The sequence below is a fragment of the Manis javanica genome, chromosome 1 (genome assembly GCF_040802235.1).
Source record: "Manis javanica isolate MJ-LG chromosome 1, MJ_LKY, whole genome shotgun sequence".
NCBI lineage: Eukaryota > Metazoa > Chordata > Mammalia > Pholidota > Manidae > Manis > Manis javanica.
In genome coordinates, this window is record NC_133156.1 from 170,776,299 (window position 1) to 170,802,948 (window position 26,650).

The window sequence follows — 26,650 nt, forward strand, 5'->3', positions numbered from 1 at the left end:
AGCACAAATTGTTGTGGAACAAATGAGTGTTGAATGAAGGCAGCAGGGCAATTCCTGTGCAGTGGTTGAATGTTGCCTGGCCCCCTGTGAACACTGAGTACCAGCTGGCTGCTCTTAGCATTATCACTGTCATTAAACAGTTGAATCCCAGAACGTGAGTCTTTTTTTTTTAATCTGAGCAGTTTTCAGTGAGAAGATCATACAATGACCCTATTTCTAGACTAAAACTAATTGAAAAGGCAACAATAAAATAAGTAAGTAAGTAAAAAAATGATACATATAGTTGAACAGACTTTGTTTAAAGAGAAGTGCAGGTATTTGGCCATAGGATGGAACTTTAGGGAGATTGAGAGTATGGGTAGAAACAAACCAAAATCAAGCTGGAACAACACCTGCCCCCCCTGTGCCCCCCTGGCTCATGATCCTGGGGTATGGGCTTGGTTTTCCTGGGAATATATTTGCTTAATATCACAATCTCCTGATAGATGACAATGAATTAGGTGCTTATGGGTTTAATAACATTTCAGCTCTTTGCCTGCATGGAACTGGTGTGACCAGATCTGTTATATAGGTCAGCACTGCCCAGCTGTATCACCATACAGGACCCCTTGATCATCTACTCTTCCCCATTAGATGAACAAATAAACCAAACTTAAACCTATGCTTGGAAGGCCATCTCTAGCAGGCCAGTTGCATCTATAGGTAATTATTTTGCTACCCATTTTAAGTTAATCAAAGCCATAACTGTCCGTCTCAGCCTTTGATTAACATCTAGTTAACCAGTGTTTTTCTACTGGCTTGATCTAATTCTAACTAACAGTGAGACACTTGATTGCGTAATTATTCTTGGCAGCCATTTTTTGGTTGCTGTACAGTTTCAATTTGGGTTTCTGAAAGTATTTAAATGATCCTGGGGACCCTCATTACTCCACAAGAGGATGCCAGAGGGCTGGCTGGAGACCCAGATGTGATTCATCTCCTAATATTAACTTAACCATGAGTTGGTTTTAAAGTACATTCTTTCATTTGTTCATTTGCTTAATAATTATCTCTGTAATTTGTTTCTCATCCTAATCGTTGCCCGGAGTTTTCCTCTAACTTTGCCAAATGAGGAAACTCAGGTGTAGAGAAATGAAATGGCTTTAAAAAATCTCAGCGGGATAGCTGAGACAGAAGCAGAACTGAGGCTTCTTTTGCCCAATCGGTGCAAGCTTGAAAGTGGGTGTGTGAGCAGAACTGTGAATTAAATACTGTTAAAACTCAAGGTCACAGGCTGGGGGCTAGTGAGATAGGTTCTGTTTGGCTTGCATGGCATTTAAGAAAATCGAAGCAACATTTTACAAATGGAATATTTGAAATAGAGATTTCTAGTTTATTTTGAAAAGTCCATTGTGGATCACCAGGCCTATTTCTCCATGGCCAGCTCTGTCTCTTTAGCCAAGAGCCTTTACCTAGAGGTGTGCACCGTTATCTCACCTCTAGCTGCATGTTTACCTACCTCTCACCTCTACCTGCCTGCATCTGCCCTGCTCCCAGTAGTCAGAGTATTTTTGTGAAAGTCGGTAAGTGGGCAGGTGTAGAAGAGAAGGTTGGGAGCTGTGAGAATAGGGCCCCTGTTTCAAGTGGCCCCACGCCAGCCTGTCTTATATTTTGAGATTCTGTGTAATATTTTATCTGAAAACAGGTTGCTGTTGCTTAAACACTAACACACAATTGCTCCTTAGTATTTGTAGATTCCGTATTTGTGAATTCACCTAATTGCTAAAACTCATTTGTAACCCTAATTCTTGTGCTGCTTTTGTGGTCCTGTGCACACATGCCCAGAACTGTGGAAAATTTGAGTTGCTCAGTGCACGTGCTTCCCGCTGGGGGCTGTAACTCCAGGGAGAGGAAATTCCGGGGCAAAAAAACTCTAAAACCAAAATCAGTCAAAGGGAGAAATAAAGTTTAAAATCTGTTTATTGCTTACAAACTGTGGTCTGGGGGCCATCTTTCTCCTGTTTGGGCAGAAGCAAGCGAAGGCTCCATCCAGCCTCTCAGGTTCTGATAAGCCCTTGGTTGCCCAGGTAATTACCCATTGACATGGAGATGAACTACTTTTCTCCACCCCTTAGGAACGCCTGTTGATATGGATATGCACTAAAGCCAGGAGAGAGATTCTGGAAATTCTGCAGTTTTACCCACAGGGAGAATTTGGTTGATGCTCCACTTTGTTGTTTCAGTTGGCAAACAAGTTAACAATAAACAAATGTCTTTTGTCTACTTTTTTGTTGTTGCATTTTTGTGCTTTTTTACATTCTTGTGCTCTTTGTAGGTGACCACACTGGCCAAGTGTAGTGCTGCAGAGCTAATGTTCTTAAGCACAAGAGGCTGTGATGTGCCTCAGGGAGAAAATACATGTGTTCGACGCACTTTATTCAGGCATGAGTTATCGTGCTGTTGGCTGGGTGTTGAAAGTAATGAATCAGTAACATATATTAAATAAGGTGCTTTTCAACAAAAGCACACATAAAGCAAAGGCATGTGTTGATCTTTTTGTGGTGAAAATGTGACCAAGGGCTTGCAGGAACCTAACCCTGTAGTCCCCTCAGAGCAGTAGTTTATTATTCAGTTATTCAGTGTTCATGGTTACTTTATACCACATAACTGACAAACAACAAGCACTGTAAATTGAAACTCCCTCCACAAGCCAGGAAAGCATGTTACTTGAAAGACTGCTGAAATTAAAGCCTTTTGTAAAGGGAATGCATTCCAACTCTTTCCTAGAAACATTTTCACATTTCTAGGTTCTTGATGGGTGGCTGACCTTATAAGTGTATCCGATCTTTACCCTTGAACTCTTTGAGGACTGCCCCATGCACTTCTGTGTACAGTGTCTCAATATATGGACACTTCATCAATGCCAATTGAGACTGAGAGACACTTAGGGGCAAAGGGCACGATGACCTGGCCTCAGATGGATGTGCACCACTGCTAGTCTATGAAACTATGGGGAAAGAATCCATGGAACATCAACTGTCCAGTTCTGTGCTATGCAACCAGAAGGCTTTGTAAGAACAAAATGCAATAGGAAATCCATGTCCCAAAGGGATAGGAGTGAACCGTGAAATCAGGAGCTCCTTAGGATCATGGTTTCAACCTTGGCAGCACATTGTATTCATCAGGGGAGTTTTTAAAAATTACCACTTCTGCTCTCACCTCTGGAGATCCTGATGTGATTGGTCTGTGGTAGGACCCGGACGTGGGACTTTTAAAAGCTTTTGCAGGTGATTCCAATGTGCAGCCAGAGTTGAGAGCCTCTGTCTTTGGGAATGTCGGATTTGAGATCTGAAGAAGCAGAGACCATGAGGTCTGCCTGGGAGGTAACAGAGATCTCCTCAGGTTTCCCTCACCTGCACTGTGTGTCCTTGGCATCCCTTGAGGAGCGCTTCTTTAATTCCTGCCTAGTTCTTTTCTAAGGCAGGCATGGGGCAAACTCACAGATTACTATTGCTTTCTGGTCTTTAATCAACATTTTGATAGAAAAGGGGAAAAGGATGTTGAAATGCAGGCGGCACTGAGGACTCCTGCTCCTGGCAGGTGTATCTACCTGGACTCAAAAGTCTAAATCATATTTTGATAATTTTTCTCCTGCAATGCAACTTGTCTCTCTAATTCATTTTCTCCTCTCAGGTTTCTGACCCTCTGTATCATGCCTTGATGTTGTCTTGTTTCCTTTTAGCAAAGTCAATTGAATTCCTTCTTGTGGACCATAAAGTGAGACCCGCCATCTTGCTTCTTTGGCACCATCCATGTTCTGTACACCCGGGTTTGGGACTTCATCCCGGACAGCTCCAAGGAGGCTTTTCAGCACAGCAGCATTGTGTACTTCAAGCTGGACCTCAGGGACCCCTACACCATCTCGGCCCTCACCAGCTGCCAGATGCTGCCGCAGGGAGAACCTTCAGGTCGTGCTCCCCAGGGACATCTACTGCTGCCTCAAGTGCCACCTAGAGTATGTCAAGCTCATGATGCACTGTGGATGACCCCAGAGTAGTGGGAAAGGGTCTCTGTGCATACTGCCTCTTCAGTGGCATTGCTGGGAACTGGGAGCGGAGAGGCCCATCTGGGTGAAGCTCATGACCAACTGCTTGACCGAAGTGGACATCAAGTCCCATGGGGTGCCTGTGGTAGACCTGTACTTTGCCCAGGAGGCCTAATGGCCGAGGAAACAGATGGGGGGCAGTGGAAAAGAAGGAAGAGCAGTGCCATCTGCTGAATGGGTTGAACTTTTCACAGGTAAAACCCTATCTGAATAAAGGACCTGACATTTGATTGTGTGCATGAATTCACTGAATTATGATGTAGGAGCAGAAGCACAGTGTATCTAAAGATTGTCTGCTCAGGAATGTTATTCTTGGAGTTAAAAAATGAACCCAATAGTTATCCCACTTATTTGTGTATTAATGAGAGAGAAAACTTTTTTTTTCTTGTCATCCCAACAAGTATTGCATGCCTTTATTAGGTTTTAGTTCAGGTCATTCATTAAAAAGCTGCTTTGATAAGATGTGAACCATGTGAATGCCAGACTGGCTGTCATGGGGTGTGGCCTGAGAAAGTGATACTGGCCGTGGCTATTATAGGTAACATCAGTCCTTTTGAGAGCATTGCTATCCCTCTATAGGATACACCCCCAGGACATTACTTTGCAAGGCAGAGTTAAGCTCCTTTTACCCAGAGTTTATAGATCCTGTCTCAGGGCATCAGAATTTAGGTTGATGTTCAAGAAGTTTCTGACTTCTCATAAGAAAAGCAGTACTTTATTAAAGTGCTATTGTTTGTTTTGGTGAAATTTGTTGTTGACGGTACATTAGATACCTCAGGGCCAGTGGGAGTTTTGTCTTTTGAAATAAATATTTTTGTTTTGCAAATATTCTTAGTGGTTGGCCTTTTGGGATGTTGGTTGTCAGAATGGAATCCAAATATCTAGGCCACAGCAGATAATGAGATGCCAAACACAGATTGTTAATTAGAGGATTTAAGGACATTCAGTAGCCTAAAAACAGTGTTCCTGAGTTGATAATGAAATTCTTAAGGAATTTACCTTGTTTAAATTCTATAGTATTAGGAAATACTCAGGTGCTAAAATGTAGTATTTGTTTGGTACAATGAGATTTACAGACAAGACAGGGGACCACCAATTGTTTGTATGGATCTCCTGGGGGAGTATTCTTGCATTATTTTGGAAATACAAAGAACCAGTATTCTACTTTTTTCAATATCTGCATTTAATACAATGTTGTGGAAAAGAAAGGTGCTTTGATTTAAAGGCTCATTGTACAGGTTTGGAATTGTGAGCATTTTTATCTGAGCCAAGCCTTTCATACTTCCAGTTGGGAGGCAAAAGGCTTGGAAGTAAAATATTATCTTAAGCAAGTTATCTTTTTTTTTTTTTTTTTTTTTTTTTTGAGAGGGCATCTCTCATATTTATTGATCAAATGGTTGTTAACAACAATAAAATTCAGTATAGGGGGGTCAATGCTCAATGTACAATCATTAATCCATCTCAAGCCTAATTCTCGTCAGTCTCCAATCTTCTGAAGCATAACGAACAAGTTCTTACATAGTGAACGAATTCTTACAGAGTGAATAAATTCTTACATGGTGAACAGTACAAGGGCATTCATCACAGAAACTTTCGGTTTTGATCATGCAATATGACCTATAAACCATCAGGTCAAATATGAATATTCATTTGATTTTTGTACTTGATTTATATGTTGATCCCACATTTCTCCTATTATTATTATTATTTTTATTTTTAATAAAATGCTGAAGTGGTAGGTAGATGCAAGATAAAGGTAGAAAACATAGTTTAGTGCTGTAAGAAGGCAAATGTAGATGATCAGATGATCAGGTGTGTGCCTATGGACTAAGTATTAATCCAGGCTAGACAAGGGCAGCAAGACATCCACGGATGCAGAAGATTTCTCTCAAAGCAGGGGGGGTGAGGTTCTGAGCCTCACCTCTGTTGATCCCCAAATTCTCACCTGATGGCCCCCCTGCGACTGTGCCTGTCTTAGGTTGTTCCTCCCTTGAGGAATCTTACCCGTCTCTGGCTAACCAGTCATCTTCCGGGGCCATACAGGGAAATGTAAAGTTGGTAAGTGAGAGAGAAGCCATATTGTTTGCAAAGGTTAGCTTTTTACTTCTTTGCAGATTTATGCCCTGTGGCTTCTATGCCCAGCACTTGTCTCGAGGTATCTTTACCACCTGGAGGAATTATGATACTCGGTAAATTCGATATGAGGCACGAATTCTATTTAAGGTTTGTAATTAGGAAGGAAGAAGAAAAGCTATAGATGTAGCATATGAAGGAAACTTGGGAGGATTGATTATTTCTTTGACATATCTTCTTGTATAGTACCTTAAGTATGTATAGGTTTTAAACTACTAACTAATTTGCACACACATATTAACATAATAGGAATACGGTGACATAAACAAAGCAAATCTATAATTACCAGCCATCTCCAGTGAAGCCAAGAAAACCATTTAGGCACCCTAGGCATTTGTGAAAATTTATCTATGATATGATGGATATTTTCCAACTGTACTTGAACCATCAGACAAATTAAAGCAGCCCATTTCTGGGATCTGTTCACATCCCATATGTTCTTTTAACCATAGATAGTCTATAGTCATGAGATTTTGGGGTGCTACAACTTGCACCCCTCCCAACTCCTGGCTGAGTTCCAACAGTACAGATCCAGTCAAATTCGTTGTCTCACTGTATGCACATGCCAGCCTAGACATCTCCCTCCTCCTTCTTATGGCAAGTCCAGGAGACGGTGGGCTGGATGCAGCCACAACCGCAGCATCGTCCGGATCCCTGTGGAGGCTTTTTGATGATCATCCCCCGGCACGAGTCCTCCAGAGAGTGCTGATGCCGGAAGCTCCTCCTCATATCGTATCTTAGTTCATTTTCTGGGTATCCAAGCTAGGCCTTGATCTTCTGCGTAGAAACAAACAGACCCTTTGCCCACACTTTGACATGCCCTCTATACCACTGTGCAGAACTCATTGGAGGTCAGCACACAGTAAGTGCTTTTTTTTTTTTTTTTTTAATTAAGAGAAAGGAATATTATCAGAAAAGAGTACCTCCATAGCTGATCATCTGACACCCTTTAAGTGATCAACATTAAGGATATTTAAAGCATGCGTTGATCTTTGATTTACCAATAGTTTTATCCTATTAAGGAGTAATCCCCCTTTTCTTTCTTTCTTTCTTTTTTTTTTTAAATTTTTAATCTACACTTACCTGAAGAATACTATGTTTACTATGCTCTCCCCTATATCAGGTCCCCCCTAACAACCACATTACGGTTACTGTCCATCAGCTTAGCAAAATGTGGTAGAGTCACTACTTGTCCTCTCTGTGTTGTGCAGCCCACCCTCCCCTTTCTCCCTCCCCCCCATGCATGCTAATCTTAATACCCCCCTTCTTCTTCCCCCCCCTTATCCCTCCCTGCCCACCCATCCTCCCCAGTTCCTTTCCCTTTGGTACCTGTTAGTCCATTTTTGGGTTCTGTAATTCTGCTGCTGTTTTGTTCCTTCAGTTTTTCCTTTGTTCCTATACTCCTCAGATGAGTGAAATCATTTGGTATTTCTCTTTCTCTGCTTGGCTTATTTCACTGAGCATAATACTCTCCAGCTCCATCCATGTTGCTGCAAATGGTTGGATTTTTCCACTTCTTATGGCTGAGTAGTATTCCATTGTGTATATGTACCACATCTTCTTTATCCATTCATCTACAGATGGACATTTAGGTTGCTTCCAATTCTTGGCTATTGTAAATAGTGCTGCGATAAACATAGGAGTGCATCTGTCTTTCTCAAACTTGATTGCTGCGTTCTTAGGGTAAATTCCCAGGAGTGGAATTCCTGGGTCAAATGGTAGGTCTGTTTTGAGCATTTTGATGCACCTCCATACTGCTTTCCACAATGGTTGAACTAATTTACATTCCCACCAGCAGTGTAGGAGGGTTCCCCTTTCTCCACAGCCTCGCCAACATTTGTTGTTGTTTGTCTTTTGGATGGCAGCTATCCTTACTGGTGTGAGGTGATACCTCATTGTAGTTTTAATTTGCATTTCTCTGATAATTAGCGATGTGGAGCATCTTTTCATGTGTCTCTTGGCCATCTGTATTTCTTTTTTGGAGAACTGTCTGTTCAGTTCCTCTGCCCATTTTTTAATTGGGTTATTTGTTTTTTGTTTGTTGAGGCGTGTGAGCTCTTTATATATTCTGGACGTCAAGCCTTTATCAGATCTGTCATTTTCAAATATATTCTCCCATACTGTAGGGTTCCTTTTTGTTCTATTGATGGTGTCTTTCGCTGTACAGAAGCTTTTCAGCTTAATGTAGTCCCACTTGCTCATTTTTGCTGTTGTTTTCCTTGCCCGGGGAGATATGTTCAAGAAGAGATCACTCATGTTTATGTCTAAGAGGTTTTTGCCTATGTTTTTTTCCAAGAGTTTAATGGTTTCGTGACTTACATTCAGGTCTTTGATCCATTTTGAGTTTACCTTTGTATATGGGGTTAGACAATGGTCCAGTTTCATTCTCCTACATGTAGCTGTCCAGTTTTGCCAGCACCATCTGTTGAAGAGACTGTCATTTTGCCATTGTATGTCCATGGCTCCTTTATCAAATATTAATTGACCATATATGTTTGGGTTAATTTCTGGGGTCTCTAATCTGTTCCACTGGTCTGTGGCTCTGTTCTTGTGCCAGTACCAAATTGTCTTGATTACTATGGCTTTGTAGTAGAGCTTGAAGTTGGGGAGTGAGATCCCCCCTACTTTATTCTTCTTTTTCAGGATTGCTTTGGCTATTCGGGGTCTTTGGTGTTTCCATATGAATTTTTGAATTATTTGTTCCAATTCATTGAAGAATGTTGCTGGTAATTTGAGAGGGATTGCATCAAATTTGTATATTGCTTTCGGCAGGATGGCCATTTTGATGATATTAATTCTTCCTAGCCATGAGCATGGGATGAGTTTCCATTTATTAGTGTCCCCTTTAATTTCTCTTAAGAGTGACTTGTAGTTTTCAGAGTATAAGTCTTTCACTTCCTTGGTTAGGTTTATTCCTAGGTATTTTATTCTTTTTGATGCAATGGTGAATGTAATTGTTTTCCTGATTTCTCTTTCTATTGATTCGTTGTTAGTGTATAGGAAAGCTACAGATTTCTGTGTGTTGATTTTGTATCCTGCAACTTTGCTGTATTCCGATATCAGTTCTAGTAGTTTTGGAGTGGAGTCTTTAGGGTTTTTTATGTACAGTATCATATCATCTGCAAATAGTGACAGTTTAACTTCTTCTTTACCAATCTGGATTCCTTGTATTTCTTTGTTTTGTCTGATTGCCGTGGCTAGGACCTCCAGTACTATGTTAAATAACAGTGGGGAGAGTGGGCATCCCTGTCTGGTTCCCGATCTCAGTGGAAATGCTTTCAGCTTCTCGCTGTTCAGTATAATTAAGCAAGTTATCTTTGAAGGAGGATCTATTAAGGTGCTGAAGGAGGATCAGCACCATCTATTAAGATAAAACATTTAAGAGACATTTTTGAGTACTACGGTTATACGCTAGAGTGTCATATTGATTTCATGACACATTCTTAAGGTTCATGTAGGTATTTTATATTTATAAACTAAATTTTTTATAAGATTGCAAGGTTAAGCTAGTCAGGTTAGAGTTGTTTAAATTTAGGAGGAAAAAGTTATATGCTTCTTCCTGAGACTCTTTTTTTAGTGTAATTCCTCTATTTTTCTTTTACAAAAGTAAACTACTCAGAGCCCTCATTTACAGCTCAGTGATATTTAGCATGTAACCACCACTCAGATCAATTTATCAAACATCATCACCCCAGAAAGCTATTATAAAGTTTTCATTGTAGCATAATTATACCGAAAAGTGCACTTGATGAATTTTCACAAACATAGCCGTGTGCTCAGCCCCCAGGGAACAGAACAGTGCTAGTTGCCCAGAAGCCCCTTAGTCCCTGGCCTCTCCCACACCCCCAAGGATGACCGTCATCCTGAAAATCTTTGACTTAAATTAGCTTGACGGAATTACCCAGGATGCCCCCTTTAGGGTGTGGCTTCTTTGGCTTTGCATTACTTTTGTGAGTCGCCCGTGTTGCTGTGTGTAGCTGCCTGTCAATCAGTCTCAGTACTGTGTAGAATTGTAGAACCCCATCAGGGTTTTAGGGTGGCTGTTGATGGAGTCTCCCTTCTCAGTAAGTCCAGAGGAAAGAAGATAAGCCCTAACTCATTCCCTGGAGCCCCTTTGTTCTCCTGCCCAGTTGAGGAGAGGCTGGTTCCTTCCTCCTTGTTCTCTGTAGCTCTGAAGAAGGAGGTCAGTGGGTGTCTGATTGCACAGTGAGATAGGGAGATGGCCAGACACTGGCTGCTCTTGAGCCCACTTTCTTAAGCAGCTTCCAGGAAGAGGCAGAGAGCAGAGGAGAGGGAAGAGCCTGTGACTTCCTTCCTTTGAGGCCTGGGCAGCCAGCCTGGGAGGAGCCCTGTGGGCCTGTGCTCTAGGGCTCCCCACCAATCTCTTGGATTGGAGGGTGGAGACAGCTTAAGGCTGAGGCACTGCTGAGGCTGGGACACTATATGGTAGTGGAGGAAACATGGATTCAGAGCCAGATGTCCTGGGGTTAGGATTCCTGCACTATCACCAGTGTGTGACTTGAACTGTTCACTTAAGTTCTCTGAACTTTGTTTTCTCATCTTTCAAATGGGGGTAGTAATATTTGCCCTACCATCCTGTTGTCAGAAGCAAATGAAACAGTAAGTTGGAAAACACTTCATAAATACTGTACAGATATAAAGGGAAGAGGACACACATGCTGATTCTTTTTTAAAAAATGTGGCTACTAGAAAATTTAAAATTAGTTATGTGGTTCATACTATATTTCTGTTGAACTGATCCAGATTGTTACTGGACAAGTGCATCTGAGGCAGGTCCACCAGGGGTCCACCAGGAGTCCACACTGCCTGTGACTGGCACCATTGCTACCGTTTGCTCACATACATAGTTTGGGGCTCAAATCTGCAGAGCCTCTAAATGCCCATGTAACTGTCTTGGGGTCAACTTTTCTCCCCTGACTTGCAGTGCTCTTTGTTTTTAGCATATCATTACACACACTCAGTCACACACACACACACACACACACACACACTTTCTGTTCCGACACTTTCCATTTTGTTCCCTTGATCTGTTTGCCTATGTCTGTGCCAATAGCATATTCTTAGTAACTGTAGCTTTATGCTCCAGTTCAAATATCTGATGACATCACTTTCCTTAATGATTCTTAAAATCATTTTTTGATTATGATTTTGTCAAATTCTAGGTCAATTTGGGAAGAACTGATGTTTTTCCTTAAGTCCTATAATCCAGGAACATGTTATCCTTTCCATTTATTTAATTTTATTTTAGTCTTCTTTTTTATTGTGTAGAGTTCTTGATCTAGATTTTGCTCATTCATAAGTTTCTTCATTGTTTTTATTTATTTATTAAAAACATTTTTTATTAAGATATGATTGATACACACTCTTATGAAGGTTTCACATGATAAAATAATGTGGTTACTACATTTACCCATATTATCAAGTCCCCACCCAAACCCCAATGCAGTCACTGTCCATCAGTGTAGTAAGATGCCACAGATCCACTATGTGCCTTCTCTCTGCTACACTGTTCTCCCCGTGATCCCCCACACCATGTGTGCTAAACATAATACCCCTCAGTCCCCTTCTCCCTCCCTCCCCACCCACCCTCCCACACCCCTCCCCTTTGGTAACCACTAGTTCCTTCTCGGAGTCTCTGAGTCTGCTGCCATTTTGTTCCTTCAGTTTTGCTTCATTGTTATACTCTACAAATGAGGAAAATCATTTGGCATTTGTCTTTCTCCGCCTGGCTTATTTCACTGAGAATAATATCCTCCAGCTCCATCCATGTTGTTGCAAATGGTAGGATTTGTTTCTTTCTTATGGCTGAGTAATATTCCATTGTGTATATATATGTACCACCTCTTCTTTATCCATTCAACTACTGATGGACACTTAGGTTGCTTCCATATCTTGGCTATTGTAAATAGTTCTGCGATAAACATAGGGGTGCATATGTCTTTTTGAATCTGAGAAGTTGTATTCTTTGGATATATTCCAAGGCCAGGGTCAAATGGTATTTCTATTTTTAGGGTTTTGAGGAACCTCCATATTGCTTTTCACAATGGTTGAACTAGCTTACATTGCCACAGGCAGTGTAGGAGGGTTCCCCTTTCTCCGCATCCTCGCCAGCATTTGTTGTTGTTTGTCTTTTTGATGGTGGCCATCCTTAATGGTGTGAGGTGATATCTCATTGTGGTTTTAATTTGCATTTCCCTGATGATTAGTGATGTGGAGCATCTTTTCATGTGTCTGTTGGCCATATGAATTTCTTCTTTGGAGAACTGTCTCTTCATATCCTCTGCCCATTTGTTAATCGGGTTATTTGCTTTTTGGGTGTTGAGGTGTCTAAGTTCTTTATATATTTTGGATGTTAACCCCTTGTTGGATATTTCATTGATAAATATATTCTCCCATACTGTAGGATGCCTTTCTGTTTTGTTGATGATGTCTTTTGCTGTACAAAAGCTTTTTAGTTTGATGTAGTCCCATGAGTTCATTTTTTGCTTTTGTTTCCCTTTCTTGAGGAGATAGGTTCAGGAAGAAGTTGCTCATGCTTATATTCAGGAGATATTTGCCTATGTTGTCTTTAAGAGTTTTATGGTTTCATGACTTACATTCAAGTCTTTAATCCATTTCGAGTTTACTTTTGTGTATGGGGTTAAACAATAATCCAGTTTCATTCTCTTGCATGTAGCTGTCCAGTTTTGCCAACACCAGCTGTTGAAGAGGCTGTCATTTCCCCATTGTATGTCCATGACTCCTTTATCATATATTAATTGACCATATATGGTTGGGTTTATATCAGGGCTCTCTAGTCTGTTCCATTGGTCTATGGTCTGTTCTTATGCCAGTATCAAATTGTCTTGATTACTGTGGCTTTGTAGTAGAACTTGAAGTTGGGGAGCATAATTCCCCCTGCTTTATTCTTCCTTCTCAGGATTGCTTTGTCTATTTGAGGTCTTTTGTGGCTCCATAAGAATTTTAGGACGATTTTTTCTAGTTCGTTGAAGAATGCTGTTGGTATTTTGATAGGAATTGCATTGAATCTATAGATCGCTTTAGGCAGGATGGCCATTTTAACAATATTAATTCTTCCTATCCATGAGCATGGATGTGTTTCCATTTATTGGTATCTTCTTTAATTTCTCTCATGAGTGTCTTGTAGTTTTCAGAGTATAGGTCTTTTACTTCTTCATTGTTTTTAATATTAATTTTGCTGGCATAAAGATTTTCTTCTCATTATTATTTCCATCTGGCTATAGATTTCTATACATTAATTCAACCACTTAATTGAAATCATGAAATGTAACAGTGTTAGTTGATTCTCTTGCTTTCTTAGTGACCAGATCTATCATTGATAAATAATTATTCTGTCTTCACTTTTCTGCAATTAGTCTCATTTCCTTTTCTTGCAGTAATGTGTTGGTTAGGTTCCCCAGAACAGCACGAACCAGTAGTGGTGAGAAAGGGCATTTTTCTGTTCCCTAACTTGAATGAGGATGTCTTTGATATTTCACCATTAAACTGATGCTGGTAGTTGTTAGTCTTTATGATGTGAATGGGACGTCCTCGAATTTCTATTTTACTAGGGGTTTCATCAGAAGCAGTTGTTGCTTCTATTAGTGGAAGCAGTTGAATTTTATGAAGACTTTTTTTATTGGTCTCTGATCAGTTGTGATGTCTTTTTCATTGTGGTATATTTGATATGTAACATTATGTTAGTTTCTGATGTATAGCAGAATGATTCTATATTTTCACAGATTATGAAATGATCACCACAATAAGTCTAACTAATATGCCACCTGTACATGGTCACAAAATTTTCTTTCTTATGGTGAGAACTTTTAAGATTTATCTTAGCAACTTTCAGTGATGTCTGATCTCACAGCTTTCTTTGCCTTCTGTCTGTAGCTTTCTCAATATTAAAGCATCCCTGTCCAGCTGGTCCTAAACTTTAAGGACCTAGGTGGCTCACCAAGAGTTGTCCACCTAGTTACCCATTCAGTCAATACAGTTGAATATCTGCTGAGCACAGGGCTATGTAAGAATGATAAGGTATAATCTGGTGGTTGCTCCCCAGAACCTGAGATCTTTATAATACTGATGACCAGCTTCTCAAGGACAGGACTCATCACTGTTTTCCTAGGACTTAGCACCATGTCTGGCACAGAGTAGATGCTCAGTAATCTTCTTGCGGAAAATGAAAAAAGGAGTCTGTAAATCTGCCTGGAGAGGCAGCAGTAGGCCTCCATTTGTTCTCATCCCTCATGATTCCATTGTTTGGCTGACTTCTCTCTCCCACTTTGCCTCTCCCCTGCTACCTGAGAGCTAATTGTTCCCCTGGGCTGTCTTGATTTGAAGCCCTGCTTCTTCCTGTCTGTGGATTTGGTTCTGCCGTCCCAGGGTGGACACCACCTCCTTGTCCAGGGCGGAGTATGGTGACGACTCCTGTTGTCTTTCAGTTGGAGTCTGTGCCACTGCCCCAGTGCTTCTGGCTGCACTGCTCTCCCTCTGCAAGGGCAGCACATGCGCTTATTGCTGGAGGCTCAGCGATGCAGGGCTCACCTGTGAGTCCCCTTACCTCCTCCTCATCTGAATAGACGGGTTCCCATTAAAGATCTAGGATTCCCTAGATAAATGATCTAATTTAATCCTACTTCCATGTTCATACACCACTAGGCATCTGTGCATAGGCTCCATACATGGGACACTGTGTGTCTCCCCTGAGGGGCTGACCGGAACGACTGTCTAACCACAGGATTCTGCTGCCCACTTCCCTGGCATGGGACTGGATATCAGGGTGGGAATTTGAGACAGCCCCAGTCTTCTCAGCACTGGAGCCTGTTCTTTGGGTCCAGTCACATCTATGTTTGGGGTCTCAGTAATGAGATCTGAATATGAGTGAAACCAGCAGGTCTGGGATTGCCCTCTGTTTTCCATGTGCAAAATCTGCATCTTTCGGCTCTCAGTATCCCAAGAGGCAGTCAGTTTGACGTAAATGTCCTTTTTAACCCAAAAGTCCTCTTTAGATGATGTGTTACCTGAATTGCCGTTGTGCAAAAAATCGCTTCTTTGTTACTGTTTGCCTCGCCATTAGGTGGCCCTGACATTTTCATATCTGAGTCTTCCCTGTCACGCTTCTGTACGTTCTGGAGGCAGCTTCCCTATCAGTTCTTGCTCTCTTTACACATGGGAACTAACAATAGTCTCAGCTGAACAGCCATTTCCTGCCCCCCACCCCCCCAACAAAGTGAAACCTTAAACAATGCTTGGGCCCAGGGGGCATACTTTTGGGTCTTAGGAAAAAGTGCATTTCTTGAGTGACAGCTTTGGGGTGTTGGAGAAGATGGCGATTTTTCTTCTTTGAAACAAGTTCCTTTGGACTGGTCAGTCACCTAAGAGGAGAAAGCCACTGACTGTAGGGTGTGCACTGGGATGGTTTGCAGTTAGAATAACCCTGGTGGACCGCCTGGTGCGGTGTGGACACTGAGCAGGGCTGGCCTCTCTTGGCTCCTGTTTTCTCACCTAGTTCTGTTACTGAGCACTGCCACCTGCCGGACTCATGGCTCTGATTTGCTGAGGGAGTTTGTGCTCCCGAGTCATAAGTTCCAATAGAAGCAGGCAGGCTCAGCTTTGAAACTAACCATGATGCTGAAGGGAGACTTTTCCATATTTTCCATAATCGAAATGGAATGTGCTTGAAGGTGGAGATCTTGATACTTTATTTCCTTAGTAGATTTGGTTTAAAATAAAAGCGTAGGAAAAAAAAAAAGTGAACTCTTTGATGGGGGACTGGTTCCTAAAATATGGGTAGGTCTGCTTGTGGACACAAATCTCTTAAATAATGACCTCTTTGTGGCAGGGAGAACATGCTGTCCCTCATGCCAGGGATTCTTCCCCGTGCTGTCCTGACTGGCGGCTGATTCAGTGTACATAGAATTTCCTCTGTGAAAACTTCCCATATTCAGAGTTGACCCTCTGCTGTCCTCAGCATCCCTTGGAAGCCTCTGTTGGGCGCCTGCTGGCTGCCTCTCCAGGAAGCACAGGCTCCTGAAGGTGGGCCATGTCTTCTTGGTCCTTGTATCCCGGCCTCTGGCACGGGGTCTGACACCTGGGACAGGGCTCATGAGTGGATGTGGGATAATGAGTGGGCCATTGCTGAATGTGCCCATGGGGCAGGGTGAATGAAAGTTGGATTTCAATGGACAGATGTAGAAAGCCCAGTGGCAGACCTGTGGACTTGTAGATATCATGGCCAAAATGGGACACAACATGTATGTGTGATAATTACTCTAAAAAGTTGTATATAGCCATTCTAATATCTGGGTTAAGACCAGCATCTGAAAATTCACAGTAAGTCCAGTCTTGTGGCTCTTATCTCATTCTCATGTTTTCTTTTTTTTAACATTCTTTCCCCACATTGTTATTTAATATTTTCATGTTCTTATGCAGAGCTCAGTGAGGTGCTGCAGTTACTGTAAATGCCCAGGAGCCTGTTATCTCTAGTCCTTGAATTAATCTTGTCCCTGCTTTGGCATAGTGTCAGCAAGCTGCAGTGGGTGGCACTCCACAGACTGGAATCCAGGGCTGGGCCATGAGCTCTGCAGGGGGTCTTCCTCAGCAGTTCTGCACCATGGCCATCACTTTAATTTCCTTCCTCCCTCCCTTCCTTCCTTCCTTCCACCAGAAATGGAAAACTGAATGAACTGTGCACCTTTTGGCTGGTTGTGATTGTGAGTTTCCAGAAGCAGACTTTAGCTCTGTGGTTCCACCTGGCATCAGGCCTGCTCAGGCTTGAGCTGTCTTTTCTCTTACTGCTAGTCTTTATTTGGGACACATTTCTTAAGGACTCAGCACGGGCTAGGCACCCTGTCTCATATTTTAGGGACTCAAAGATAAAGCAAGCATTGACCCTACTGTCTTCTGGTGCTGGGCTGCCCCTCTAAAGTCTGAAGTGAACTTAAAAAAAAAGAGATATTTGTGTCCACTTGCATAGATATCACAGGTGCGCTGGTGTTCTGACTCTGCCGGGATCTGGTCCTGCCCCTGCTGCCTTTGGGGTCCTAAGAGAAGCACTTCAAGGGACGCTGCAGCCTTATTTCTGCCCCATGTCCCTGCCCCACTGCCGTGGTCAACTAAGCTGGAAGCGGAGAGCAACTTTGAAACCCCCTTTGCCAGTTCTTCCTTGGGGGATTAGCCCAGGACACCCCTGGACTCCACAAACAACTCCAGCATGTCTCTTTAGGAGGGGAGGGGAGGGCATGAGCCCTCTCCAAACAGGGGTGAGGCAGAGAGTCTACGCTGCTGGGAGGAGATGGGGAAGGAGCTGGGCAGGACGGGGCCAGCCGGTGTCAGTGAGGCTGCTCTGGATCACGAGGTGGTTGTTGGTGGCGTTGTCCAGTGTCTCGCCATGGACATTACAGCAGGTCTTTGTCCTCTCTCTCTTTTCCTTCTGTCTCTCCTGACACACTTTATGCTGGGCTCCACCCCAGCACCCCCTTTCTGTTTACAGTCATTCAGGCCTTAAGGAGCAGGTGGGGCTTTGTGCCCTGGGCTCATAGCATGTGGAATTGTAACAGGAGAGGCATAACAGGAGGGCCACGTTAGCTTATCACTGAGCACAGCAGGTGGGGGCTGCTGACTGATTTCCCAGTGAGAGGACAGCTCTGGGGACGCTCTGTGCTGTTGGGGTGTCTGCAGGCTCCCTGATTTGCCTGCGACTGGGTGACTGTGTTTGCGTTTGCAGTGGTCGGAGACAGAATGCTGTCTGAGGAGACTATAGATGCTCTTGTCCCAGCCCAGGCCCAGAGATCACTTTGAGATGCTGTAAGGTGACCACCTCTACTGGATGGCCCTGTACATCCGGTGCTGGGCATAGGGAAGGACATTGGACTGTAGACATTTGAGACAGTTTGTGACTGAACCCAAGCGCAGGGTCCTGGTACCTGCCTGTGCCCCTTCCTCACTGCCACCATCCCCCGCCTGCTCCCACCTCCCTTCCTGGATTGGAACTCCCCAGATCCCTGCCAGCCTCTCCTTCTGGGCTCCTGCTCTAGCCTCTCCCCCACGGCTTCTTCACCTCCCCCTTTCCCTGCCATGCTGTGAGGTGTGATCATTTAGAATATAGGTGCCAATGCCTGGGAGACAGCAAAGAGAAACGGAGTGGATGAGAGGGAGCAGAAATGAGTAGACGAAGGGAGGCTCAGGAAGGGGGTTCTGACAGCACTAGACTGGAGTTTTCTTCTTGCTCTTCTGGCCTGTTGCCTAGGAGATGAAGTAGACTCACGGATAAATATCTTCAGTGGACATAAGGGACTGTTAGTTTGCCGGGGCTGCCGTAACAACGTACCACAGGCTGGGTGACTTAACAACAGAACAGTTCTAGAGGCTGGACATCTGAGATCAAGGTGTCGGTGGGGCTGGTGTCTTCTGCGGCCTCGCTTGTGGGCTTAGATGTGGCTGTCTCCGTCCATGTCTCCACGTGCTCTTCCCTCTGTGTGTGCCCACGTTCTAGTCTCCTTTTCATATAAGGACACCAGTGTATTGAATTATAGCCCACAAGAGCGACCTCATCTTAGCTGAATCCCCTGTTTAAAGGCCCTGTCTCCAAGTACAGTCACATTCTGCAGTACTGGGGTTTGGGATTTAGCATGTGCATTTTTTTTATATGTTAGTCATCTGTTTTTTTTAAGGTATCATTGATACAATCTTATGCTCAGGTTTCACAACAGCATATGCATTTTTGAGGGCACAATTCAGTCCCCAATAGGGACCCAGGGCAAAGTTTCAGAATTTGGGCAGCAATCTGGGGTAGCATCATATGAAAGTACTCACCTCACTGACAACCCACCTGTGCAGGGCAGGGGAGAGGGTGTCCGCCAGCGCTGCCTGACTGACCCACAGCAGACATTTGCGCTGTGGCTGATTCTCCTGGAGCAAAGTGGGTTTAACACTTTGTTTATTGTATCAATTAGCAATGTTGTCACAGAACTTAGGTGTCAGAAGTTATGGAATAAAATGGAATGTTTAGCTGGGTGCTTATTTAAGAGGGCTTAGGGTGGAGAGAAATGGAAAGAAATGTGAGAACTGCATTTGGTTAATTAAAAATGTTCAGATAAAAAGGAATGTCATCCAGCTGATTTTTCCTGTTTTGTGTTAGTATTAATTTGAAATGGTATCTGTACCCTTCTTGTGGAGTGTATTGCATATCAGATTTCTATGAATTTCCACAAATTTCACAGAAGTTAGAATCAATTCAACTTCTGTTAATGTATCCCGCAAAATAGTTGAACAAGTGCAAGAGTATGTGGGTTGCGATTCACTGTAGTGTGTTGATGACATAAAATAAGTAGAAACAAGCCATGTACCCAGCCAGCCACTGGAAACTGGTTAGATTATGGTCTATCCAGGCTTTTGAATCTATATGATTATTAAATGCATATCATGGATCATACACCTGATTAACTATAGGGGCTGGGTAGTTAACATGAATGAATGAAACTGCCCTGTGCTGGGAGTGACAGGAACTGTGGCATTTGGGGGGTGAAATGCCAAGTGGAGAGGGCTGTGGCTCCTTGGTTTCAGTTGATTTTTGTTGGCTGTGTGGAAATGTGTGCTCAGTGTGGCCAGACCTTCTTATTTTTTAATTCATAATTTTGAAGTACATGATAGAATTAAAATTTCCCCCCAGTTTTATTGATATATAATTGATGTACAGCACTGTCTACATTTAAGGTGTACAGCAAAATGACTTACATATATTGTGAAATGATTACCACAATAATCCTAGTTAACATCCATCACCTCATACAGAAAAAAAAAAAAAAAGAAAAATACATTTTTTTCCCTTGTGTTGAGAGCTCTTAGGATTTACTCTCTTAATCACCTTCACTTGTTCTGTATGGCAGTGCTCACCTTAGTCATCATGCTGTACATTATATCCCCACTGCTTATTTTTCATATAATTGGAAGTTTGTGCTCTTTAACCATCTTCTTCCAAATCCCAGATCTTCCATTTTATTTTAAGAGAAGTCAGAAGTCTGGAATTTTCTGGAAAATGTCCTACTTTTTAAATGTTGGTAACTACCTACAGAAAATTAACACATTGTGTAGTACAAGTAAGCTTAGTTGCCACCTGTTTTCTATCTCCGGTGGAGAATGTTCAGGCTAGATCAGTAGTTCTCGGGGTGGGGGTGTGGTGGGGGGGTCCCTGGACCAGCATGATCATCAGGGAACTTGTTAGTAATGCAAAATTTTGGGCTCCACCCCAGACTTCCTGAACTGGAAACTCTGGGTGTGGGACCCAGCACTCTTTGGTCTAACCAGCCCACTGGGTCATTATGATGCACATTTGAGTGTGACAGCCACTGGTCTCTACTCTTGGACACCACTTTGGTCTCCTTCTTTTCTTGCCTCTGGAAGAAACTCTTAAATGCACAGAGAAAAGGCCATGTGAGGACAGCAGGAAGGTTAAGGATGGAAATAGGAGCCTTACTGCTATTGAGACAGGGAAAGAACAGGGGGTAACCCCTGTCCAGTTAGAGCAAGATAAGCCCAGGCTGCAGAAGACTCCTTTTTCTCCTGAATTAATAGCATCTGCTGTCAGAGTCATCCTTGGGCAGCTGCTCATTTGCTACCTTGTGGTGACTGTTGAATGTTCAGGCTTATGGTTATTTAATTCTTACATTGGTGTGTAACTTGCCATGTGTTTATTTCCTTGTGTGAACTAGCATGGAAACTCCTAGAGAACAAGAATCTTGTGTAAGCACAGTGCTTTTTACAGGCGACGGTCACTAACTGCTGGGTGCTGTTGGCAGGTAGTTGTTTTCTAATCACTCTATCAGGCCATACTGTCTTAAACAACCCAAATCATAGTGTGGCTGGGCAGCTGCATCTGGGGAGGTCTTTCCCTGAGCACTGAGTGAAGCACTAGGAGAAACCTCAACCTGGACGGGGAGGGTTCTTGACTCTGGACGAGAAAGAATTCTTGAACAGGTTGGGCAAATATAAGTAAGGAAGAAATTCATTAAAGCAGGGAATGGTAGCTGCTCTCTAGGTGGCTGAAAACAGGGAGAGACCTGGACAAGGCCCTGGGAAGATGATACTGGGGTTCTTGTTTACGGAGTCAGAGAATGAACTTCACAAATGCTCAAGGTAGGCAAGCAAGAAAGAGGCTTTTTATTGGTAGAGAGGAGTATACATACAGAACTCCCAGGCATATGCTGGGAAGGGCAAGGCTGCAGTTCGTGGGCTCAGGTCTAGGGGTTTTATCCCTGTTGCACTGACTAGCCAATCATACTGAAGGGCAATTCTGTTTTGACCTAGTATGCCACGGTCAAGCTGCGTGACTGAAAGTCAGTAAAAATGGTTCTTTGTCACAGAGGTTCACTGAGAACCTTCTCATACACTGTTGCACTGTTTCAGCTGCAAGTCTCCTGTTTTTCACCTTCTCAAGGTCCTTAGTAAGCATCCCGCTTGCCCTTCCCAGGGCCCTTGTCTTGCTCTAACTGGACGGGGGCTGCCATCTACTCCTTCCCTGTCTCAGTAGCAGTAAGGCTGCTGTTTCCATCTTTTCCCTTCCTGCTTTCCTCACTTGGTCTTTTCTCTGTGCATACAAGAGCCCTAGTGTCCTTCCTCTCCTTATAAGTGGGATCAGAGCCCTACCCTTATGGTTGCATATAACCCTAATTATCTCCTTAGGGTCTTGTCTCCAAATACAGTCACAGTTGGGAGGTTGGGGATGGTTAGGACTTCAACACATGAATTTAGAGGGTAGGGGCAGTTCAGTCTATAACAGGAGACAGATGTGCTCAATCAGCATCTGAAGTCAGAGTAGGACATGGACTGGGTGGAAAGGGGAGAGAGTGGCCAGAGGTCTGACCAAGGAGAGAAGGAGAGGAGAAGGCCTGGAGGGCTTCCAGGTGGCAGGAAGAGAAGAGGGAAGGCCCAGTCTGTCTGGTGCTCTTCTTCCGGGCCGGCTCCCTATGCCCTCCAGGCATTCAGAGGTGGGCATCACTCACTAAATGACACTTTCTTGGGTTAGAATGTTGCTGAAGGTCAGCTTCTCTGGTCCTCACGCTTGAGCCCTTTTAGAAGAGTTCTGGTCCAAGTTTGGAGAAGCACACCTCCCTGTCCCGCAAAAAATGTCCACAGAAGCACGTGGAGGTTTTACCTCCCCACTCTGGCAAAAGACAGAGCAGGACTCGCATTATCATCCTGCTTTGAGGGCCAGTCTAGATTGTTCCAGGGAAATAGTGCCCTTCAGGTAAAGAAGGGGGGGTGTTTAGAGTGACTGGGAAGGGAGAAGATAAATGAGCTGGAGTGGGATGTCCTCACTGCCTGGATCCTCAGGTGAGGTGGGAGAGGCCAGGACCAGGAATCCTCAAGGTGTTTCAGGGTGTCTGGGTGGCCTGGTCTGAGGACAAGGAGACCTTTCCCTACTGCTCCCAGCTGCACTTCAAGGGGCTGAATGGCTCTCAAAAGTGAACTGAGAAAAGAGAAGCAACAGCCCAGTGCCCCAGGGGTGAGGCCCAAACAGAGACCAGGCCCTCTGCGGGAGGTGTGGGGCCAGGGCAGCTGCAGAGGGCAGCACCTTTCACATGCAGAGCAGCCCTGGGCTCTGAGGGGGATGAAAGTGCTGGAAAGAGGAGAGGCTCTGTGGGGGGCCTTTCTCTTTGACAAAAAAGCATCTGCCAGACTGTGGAGCCCCCTCGCCACCCCTTCAGCCCTTCAGCTGGAGGGCTCCTGCAGCATGGGACCTGGGTCTCCCCACAGCTGAAGAAGTCTCAGGAGAGAAAGGAGCTTGCTGCAAATGCCGGACAGGGAGCTTAATCAGTTCTTTCCACAGCCTAAAAAGAAAAGGAGAGAAGAAGGGCTGTGGAGAGGCGCAGGGAGAGGGCATAGGGGGAGCTGGAGGGAGGGGGTGAGGAAGGGATGCACTTGAATACTGAGGTAAGCTGTTTGGGAGTAAGCTTCTTGCTTTTCCCAGTGAGCACAACTTTTCAGAAGACTGTGCAGATGGGGTGAGTATGTGTTGCTGGAGGGAAAGAGAAATGCATTCAGTTAATAAGGCATGATTTTGGGTGGGCTGATACTTGTTTTTGAAGACAATGTTAATATAAGGCAAGTAGGACTGTGAAAGGAGAAATCCGTCTGTCTTGCTTTTTTTTTTTTTTTTTTTTCCTTTTTTTTTTTTTGAGAGGGCATCTTATATTAATTGATCAAATGGTTGTTAACAACAATAAAATTCAGTATAGGGGGGTCAGTGCTCAATGTACAATCATTAATCCATCTCAAGCCTAATTCTCGTCAGTCTCCAATCTTCTGAAGCATAACGAACAAGTTCTTACATGGTGAACGAATTCTTACATAGTGAATAAATTCTTACATGGTGAACAGTACAAGGGCATTCATCACAGAAACTTTCGGTTTTGATCATGCATTATGACCTATAAACAATCAGGTCAAATATGAATATTCATTTGATTTTTGTACTTGATTTATATGTTGATCCCACATTTCTCCCTCTATTATTATTATTATTTTTATTTTTAATAAAATGCTGAAGTGGTAGGTAGATGCAAGATAAAGGTAGAAAACATAGTTTAGTGCTGTAAGAGGGCAAATGTAGATGATCAGATGATCAGGTGTGTGCCTATGGACTAAGTATTAATCCAGGCTAGACAAGGGCAGCAAGACATCCACGGATGCAGAAGATTTCTCTCAAAGCAGGGGGGGTGAGGTTCTGAGCCTCACCTCTGTTGATCCCCAAATTCTCACCTGATGGCCCCCCTGCAACTGTGCCTGTCTTAGATTGTTCCTCCCTTGAGGAATCTTACCCGTCTCTGGCTAACCAGTCATCTTCCGGGGCCATACAGGGAAATGTAAAGTTGGTAAGTGAGAGAGAAGCCATATTGTTTGAAAAGGTTAGCTTTTTACTTCTTTGCAGATTTATGCCCTGTGGCTTCTATGCCCAGCACTTGTCTTGAGGTATCTTTACCACCTGGAGGAATTATGATACTCGGTAAATTCGATATGAGGCACGAATTCTATTTAAGGGTTGTAATTAGGAAGGAAGAAGAAAAGCTATAGATGTAGCTTATGGAAGGAAACATGGGAGGATTGATTATTTCTTTGACATATCTTCTTGTAGAGTACCTTAAGTATGTATAGGTTTTAACTACTAATTTGCACACACATATTAACATAATAGGAATACGGTGACATAAACAAAGCAAATCTATAATTACCAGCCATCTCCAGTGAAGCCAAGAAAACCATTTAGGCACCCTAGGCATTTGTGAAAATTTATCTATGATATGATGGATATTGTCCAATTGTACTTGAACAGTCTGAGAAAAATCAGACAAATTAAAGCAGCCCATTTCTGGGATCTGTTCACATCCCATATATTCTTTTAACCGTAGATAGTCTATAGTCATGAGATTTTGGAGTGCTACAACTTGCACCCCTCCCAACTCCTGGCTGAGTTCCAACAGTACAGATCCAGTCAAATTCGTTGTCTCACTGTATGCACATGCCAGCCTAGACATCTCCCTCCTCATTCCTATGGCAAGTCCAGGAGACGGTGGGCTGGATGCAGCCACACCCGCAGCATCATCCGGATCCGTGTGGAGGCTTTTTGATGATCATACCCCGGCACAAGTCCTCCAGAGAGTGCTGATGCCGGAAGCTCCTCCTCATATCGTATCTTAGTTCATTTTCTGGGTAGCCAAGCTAGGCCTTGATCTTCTGCATAGAAACAAACAGACCCTTTGCCCACACTTTGACATGCCCTCTATACCACTGTGCAAAACTCATTGGAGGTCAGCACACAGTAACTGCTTTTTTTTTTTTTATTAAGAGAAAGGAATATTATCAGAAAAGAGTACCTCCATAGCTGATCATCTGACACCCTTTAAGTGATCAACATTAAGGATATTTAAAGCATGCGTTGATCTTTGATTTACCAATAGTTTTATCCTGTCAAGGAGTAATCCCCCTTTCCTTTCTTTCTTTCTTTCTTTCTTTCTTTCTTTCTTTCTTTCTTTCTTTCTTTCTTTCTTTCTTTCTTTCTTTCTTTCTTTCTTTCTTTCTTTCTTTCTTTCTTTCTTTCTTTCTTTCTTTCTCTCTCTCTCTCTCTCTCTCTCTCTCTCTCTCTCTCTCTTTCCTTTCTTTCTTTCTTTCTTTCTTTCTTTCTTTTCTTTTTTTTTTTATTTTTAATCTACACTTACATGAAGAATACTATGTTTACTATGCTCTCCCCTATATCAGGTCCCCCCTAACAACCACATTACGGTTACTATCCATCACCTTAGCAAAATGTTGTAGACTCCCTACTTGTCCTCTCTGTGTTGTGCAGGCCACCCTCCCCTTTCTCCCTCCCCCCCATGCATGCTAATCTTAATACCCCCTTCTTCTTCCCCCCCCTTATCCCTTCCTGCCCACCCATCCTCCCCAGTCCCTTTTCCCTTTGGTACCTGTTAGTCCATTTTTGGGTTCTGTAATTCCGCTGCTGTTTTGTTCCTTCAGTTTTGCCTTTGTTCCTATACTCCTCAGATGAGTGAAATCATTTGGTATTTCTCTTTCTCCGCTTGGCTTATTTCACTGAGCATAATACTCTCCAGCTCCATCCATGTTGCTGCAAATGGTTGGATTTTTCCACTTCTTATGGCTGAGTAGTATTCCATTGTGTATATGTACCACATCTTCTTTATCCATTCATCTACCGATGGACATTTAGGTTGCTTCCAATTTTTGGCTATTGTAAATAGTGCTGCGATAAACATAGGGGTGCATCTGTCTTTCTCAAACTTGATTGCTGTGTTCTTAGGGTAAATTCCTAGGAGTGGAATTCCTGGGTCAAATGGTAGGTCTGTTTTGAGCATTTTGATGAACCTCCATACTGCTTTCCACAATGGTTGAACTAATTTACATTCCCACCAGCAGTGTAGGAGGGTTCCCCTTTCTCCACAGCCTCGCCAACATTTGTTGTTGTTTGTCTTTTGGATGGCAGCTATCCTTACTGGTGTGAGGTGATACCTCATTGTAGTTTTAATTTGCATTTCTCTGATAATTAGCGATGTGGAGCATCTTTTCATGTGTCTGTTGGCCATCTGTATTTCTTTTTTAGAGAACTGTCTGTTCAGTTCCTCTGCCCATTTTTTAATTGGGTTATTTGTTTTTTGTTTGTTGAGGCGTGTGAGCTCTTTATACATTCTGGACATCAAGCCTTTATCGGATCTGTCATTTTCAAATATATTCTCCCATACTGTAGGGTTCCTTTTTGTTCTATTGATGGTATCTTTTGCTGTACAGAAGCTTTTCAGCTTAATGTAGTCCCACTTGCTCATTTTTGCTGTTGTTTTCCTTGCCCGGGGAGATATGTTCAAGAAGAGGTCACTCATGTTTATGTCTAAGAGGTTTTTGCCT

At 43.1% G+C, this 26,650-nt stretch overlaps 1 protein-coding gene across 1 annotated transcript; it reads left to right on the forward strand.

Annotated features, from left to right (window-relative positions):
* Positions 1-3,311: 3,311 nt before the first annotated feature.
* On the forward strand, positions 3,312-4,786 carry TRABD2A (TraB domain containing 2A). Its single transcript, XM_073215734.1, is given in 7 exon segments — positions 3,312-3,362; positions 3,722-3,936; positions 3,938-4,011; positions 4,014-4,031; positions 4,034-4,093; positions 4,096-4,217; positions 4,219-4,786. Coding segments are annotated over 7 exon segments (636 nt in total). The 3' UTR covers positions 4,315-4,786.
* The last annotated feature ends 21,864 nt before the right edge of the window (positions 4,787-26,650 follow it).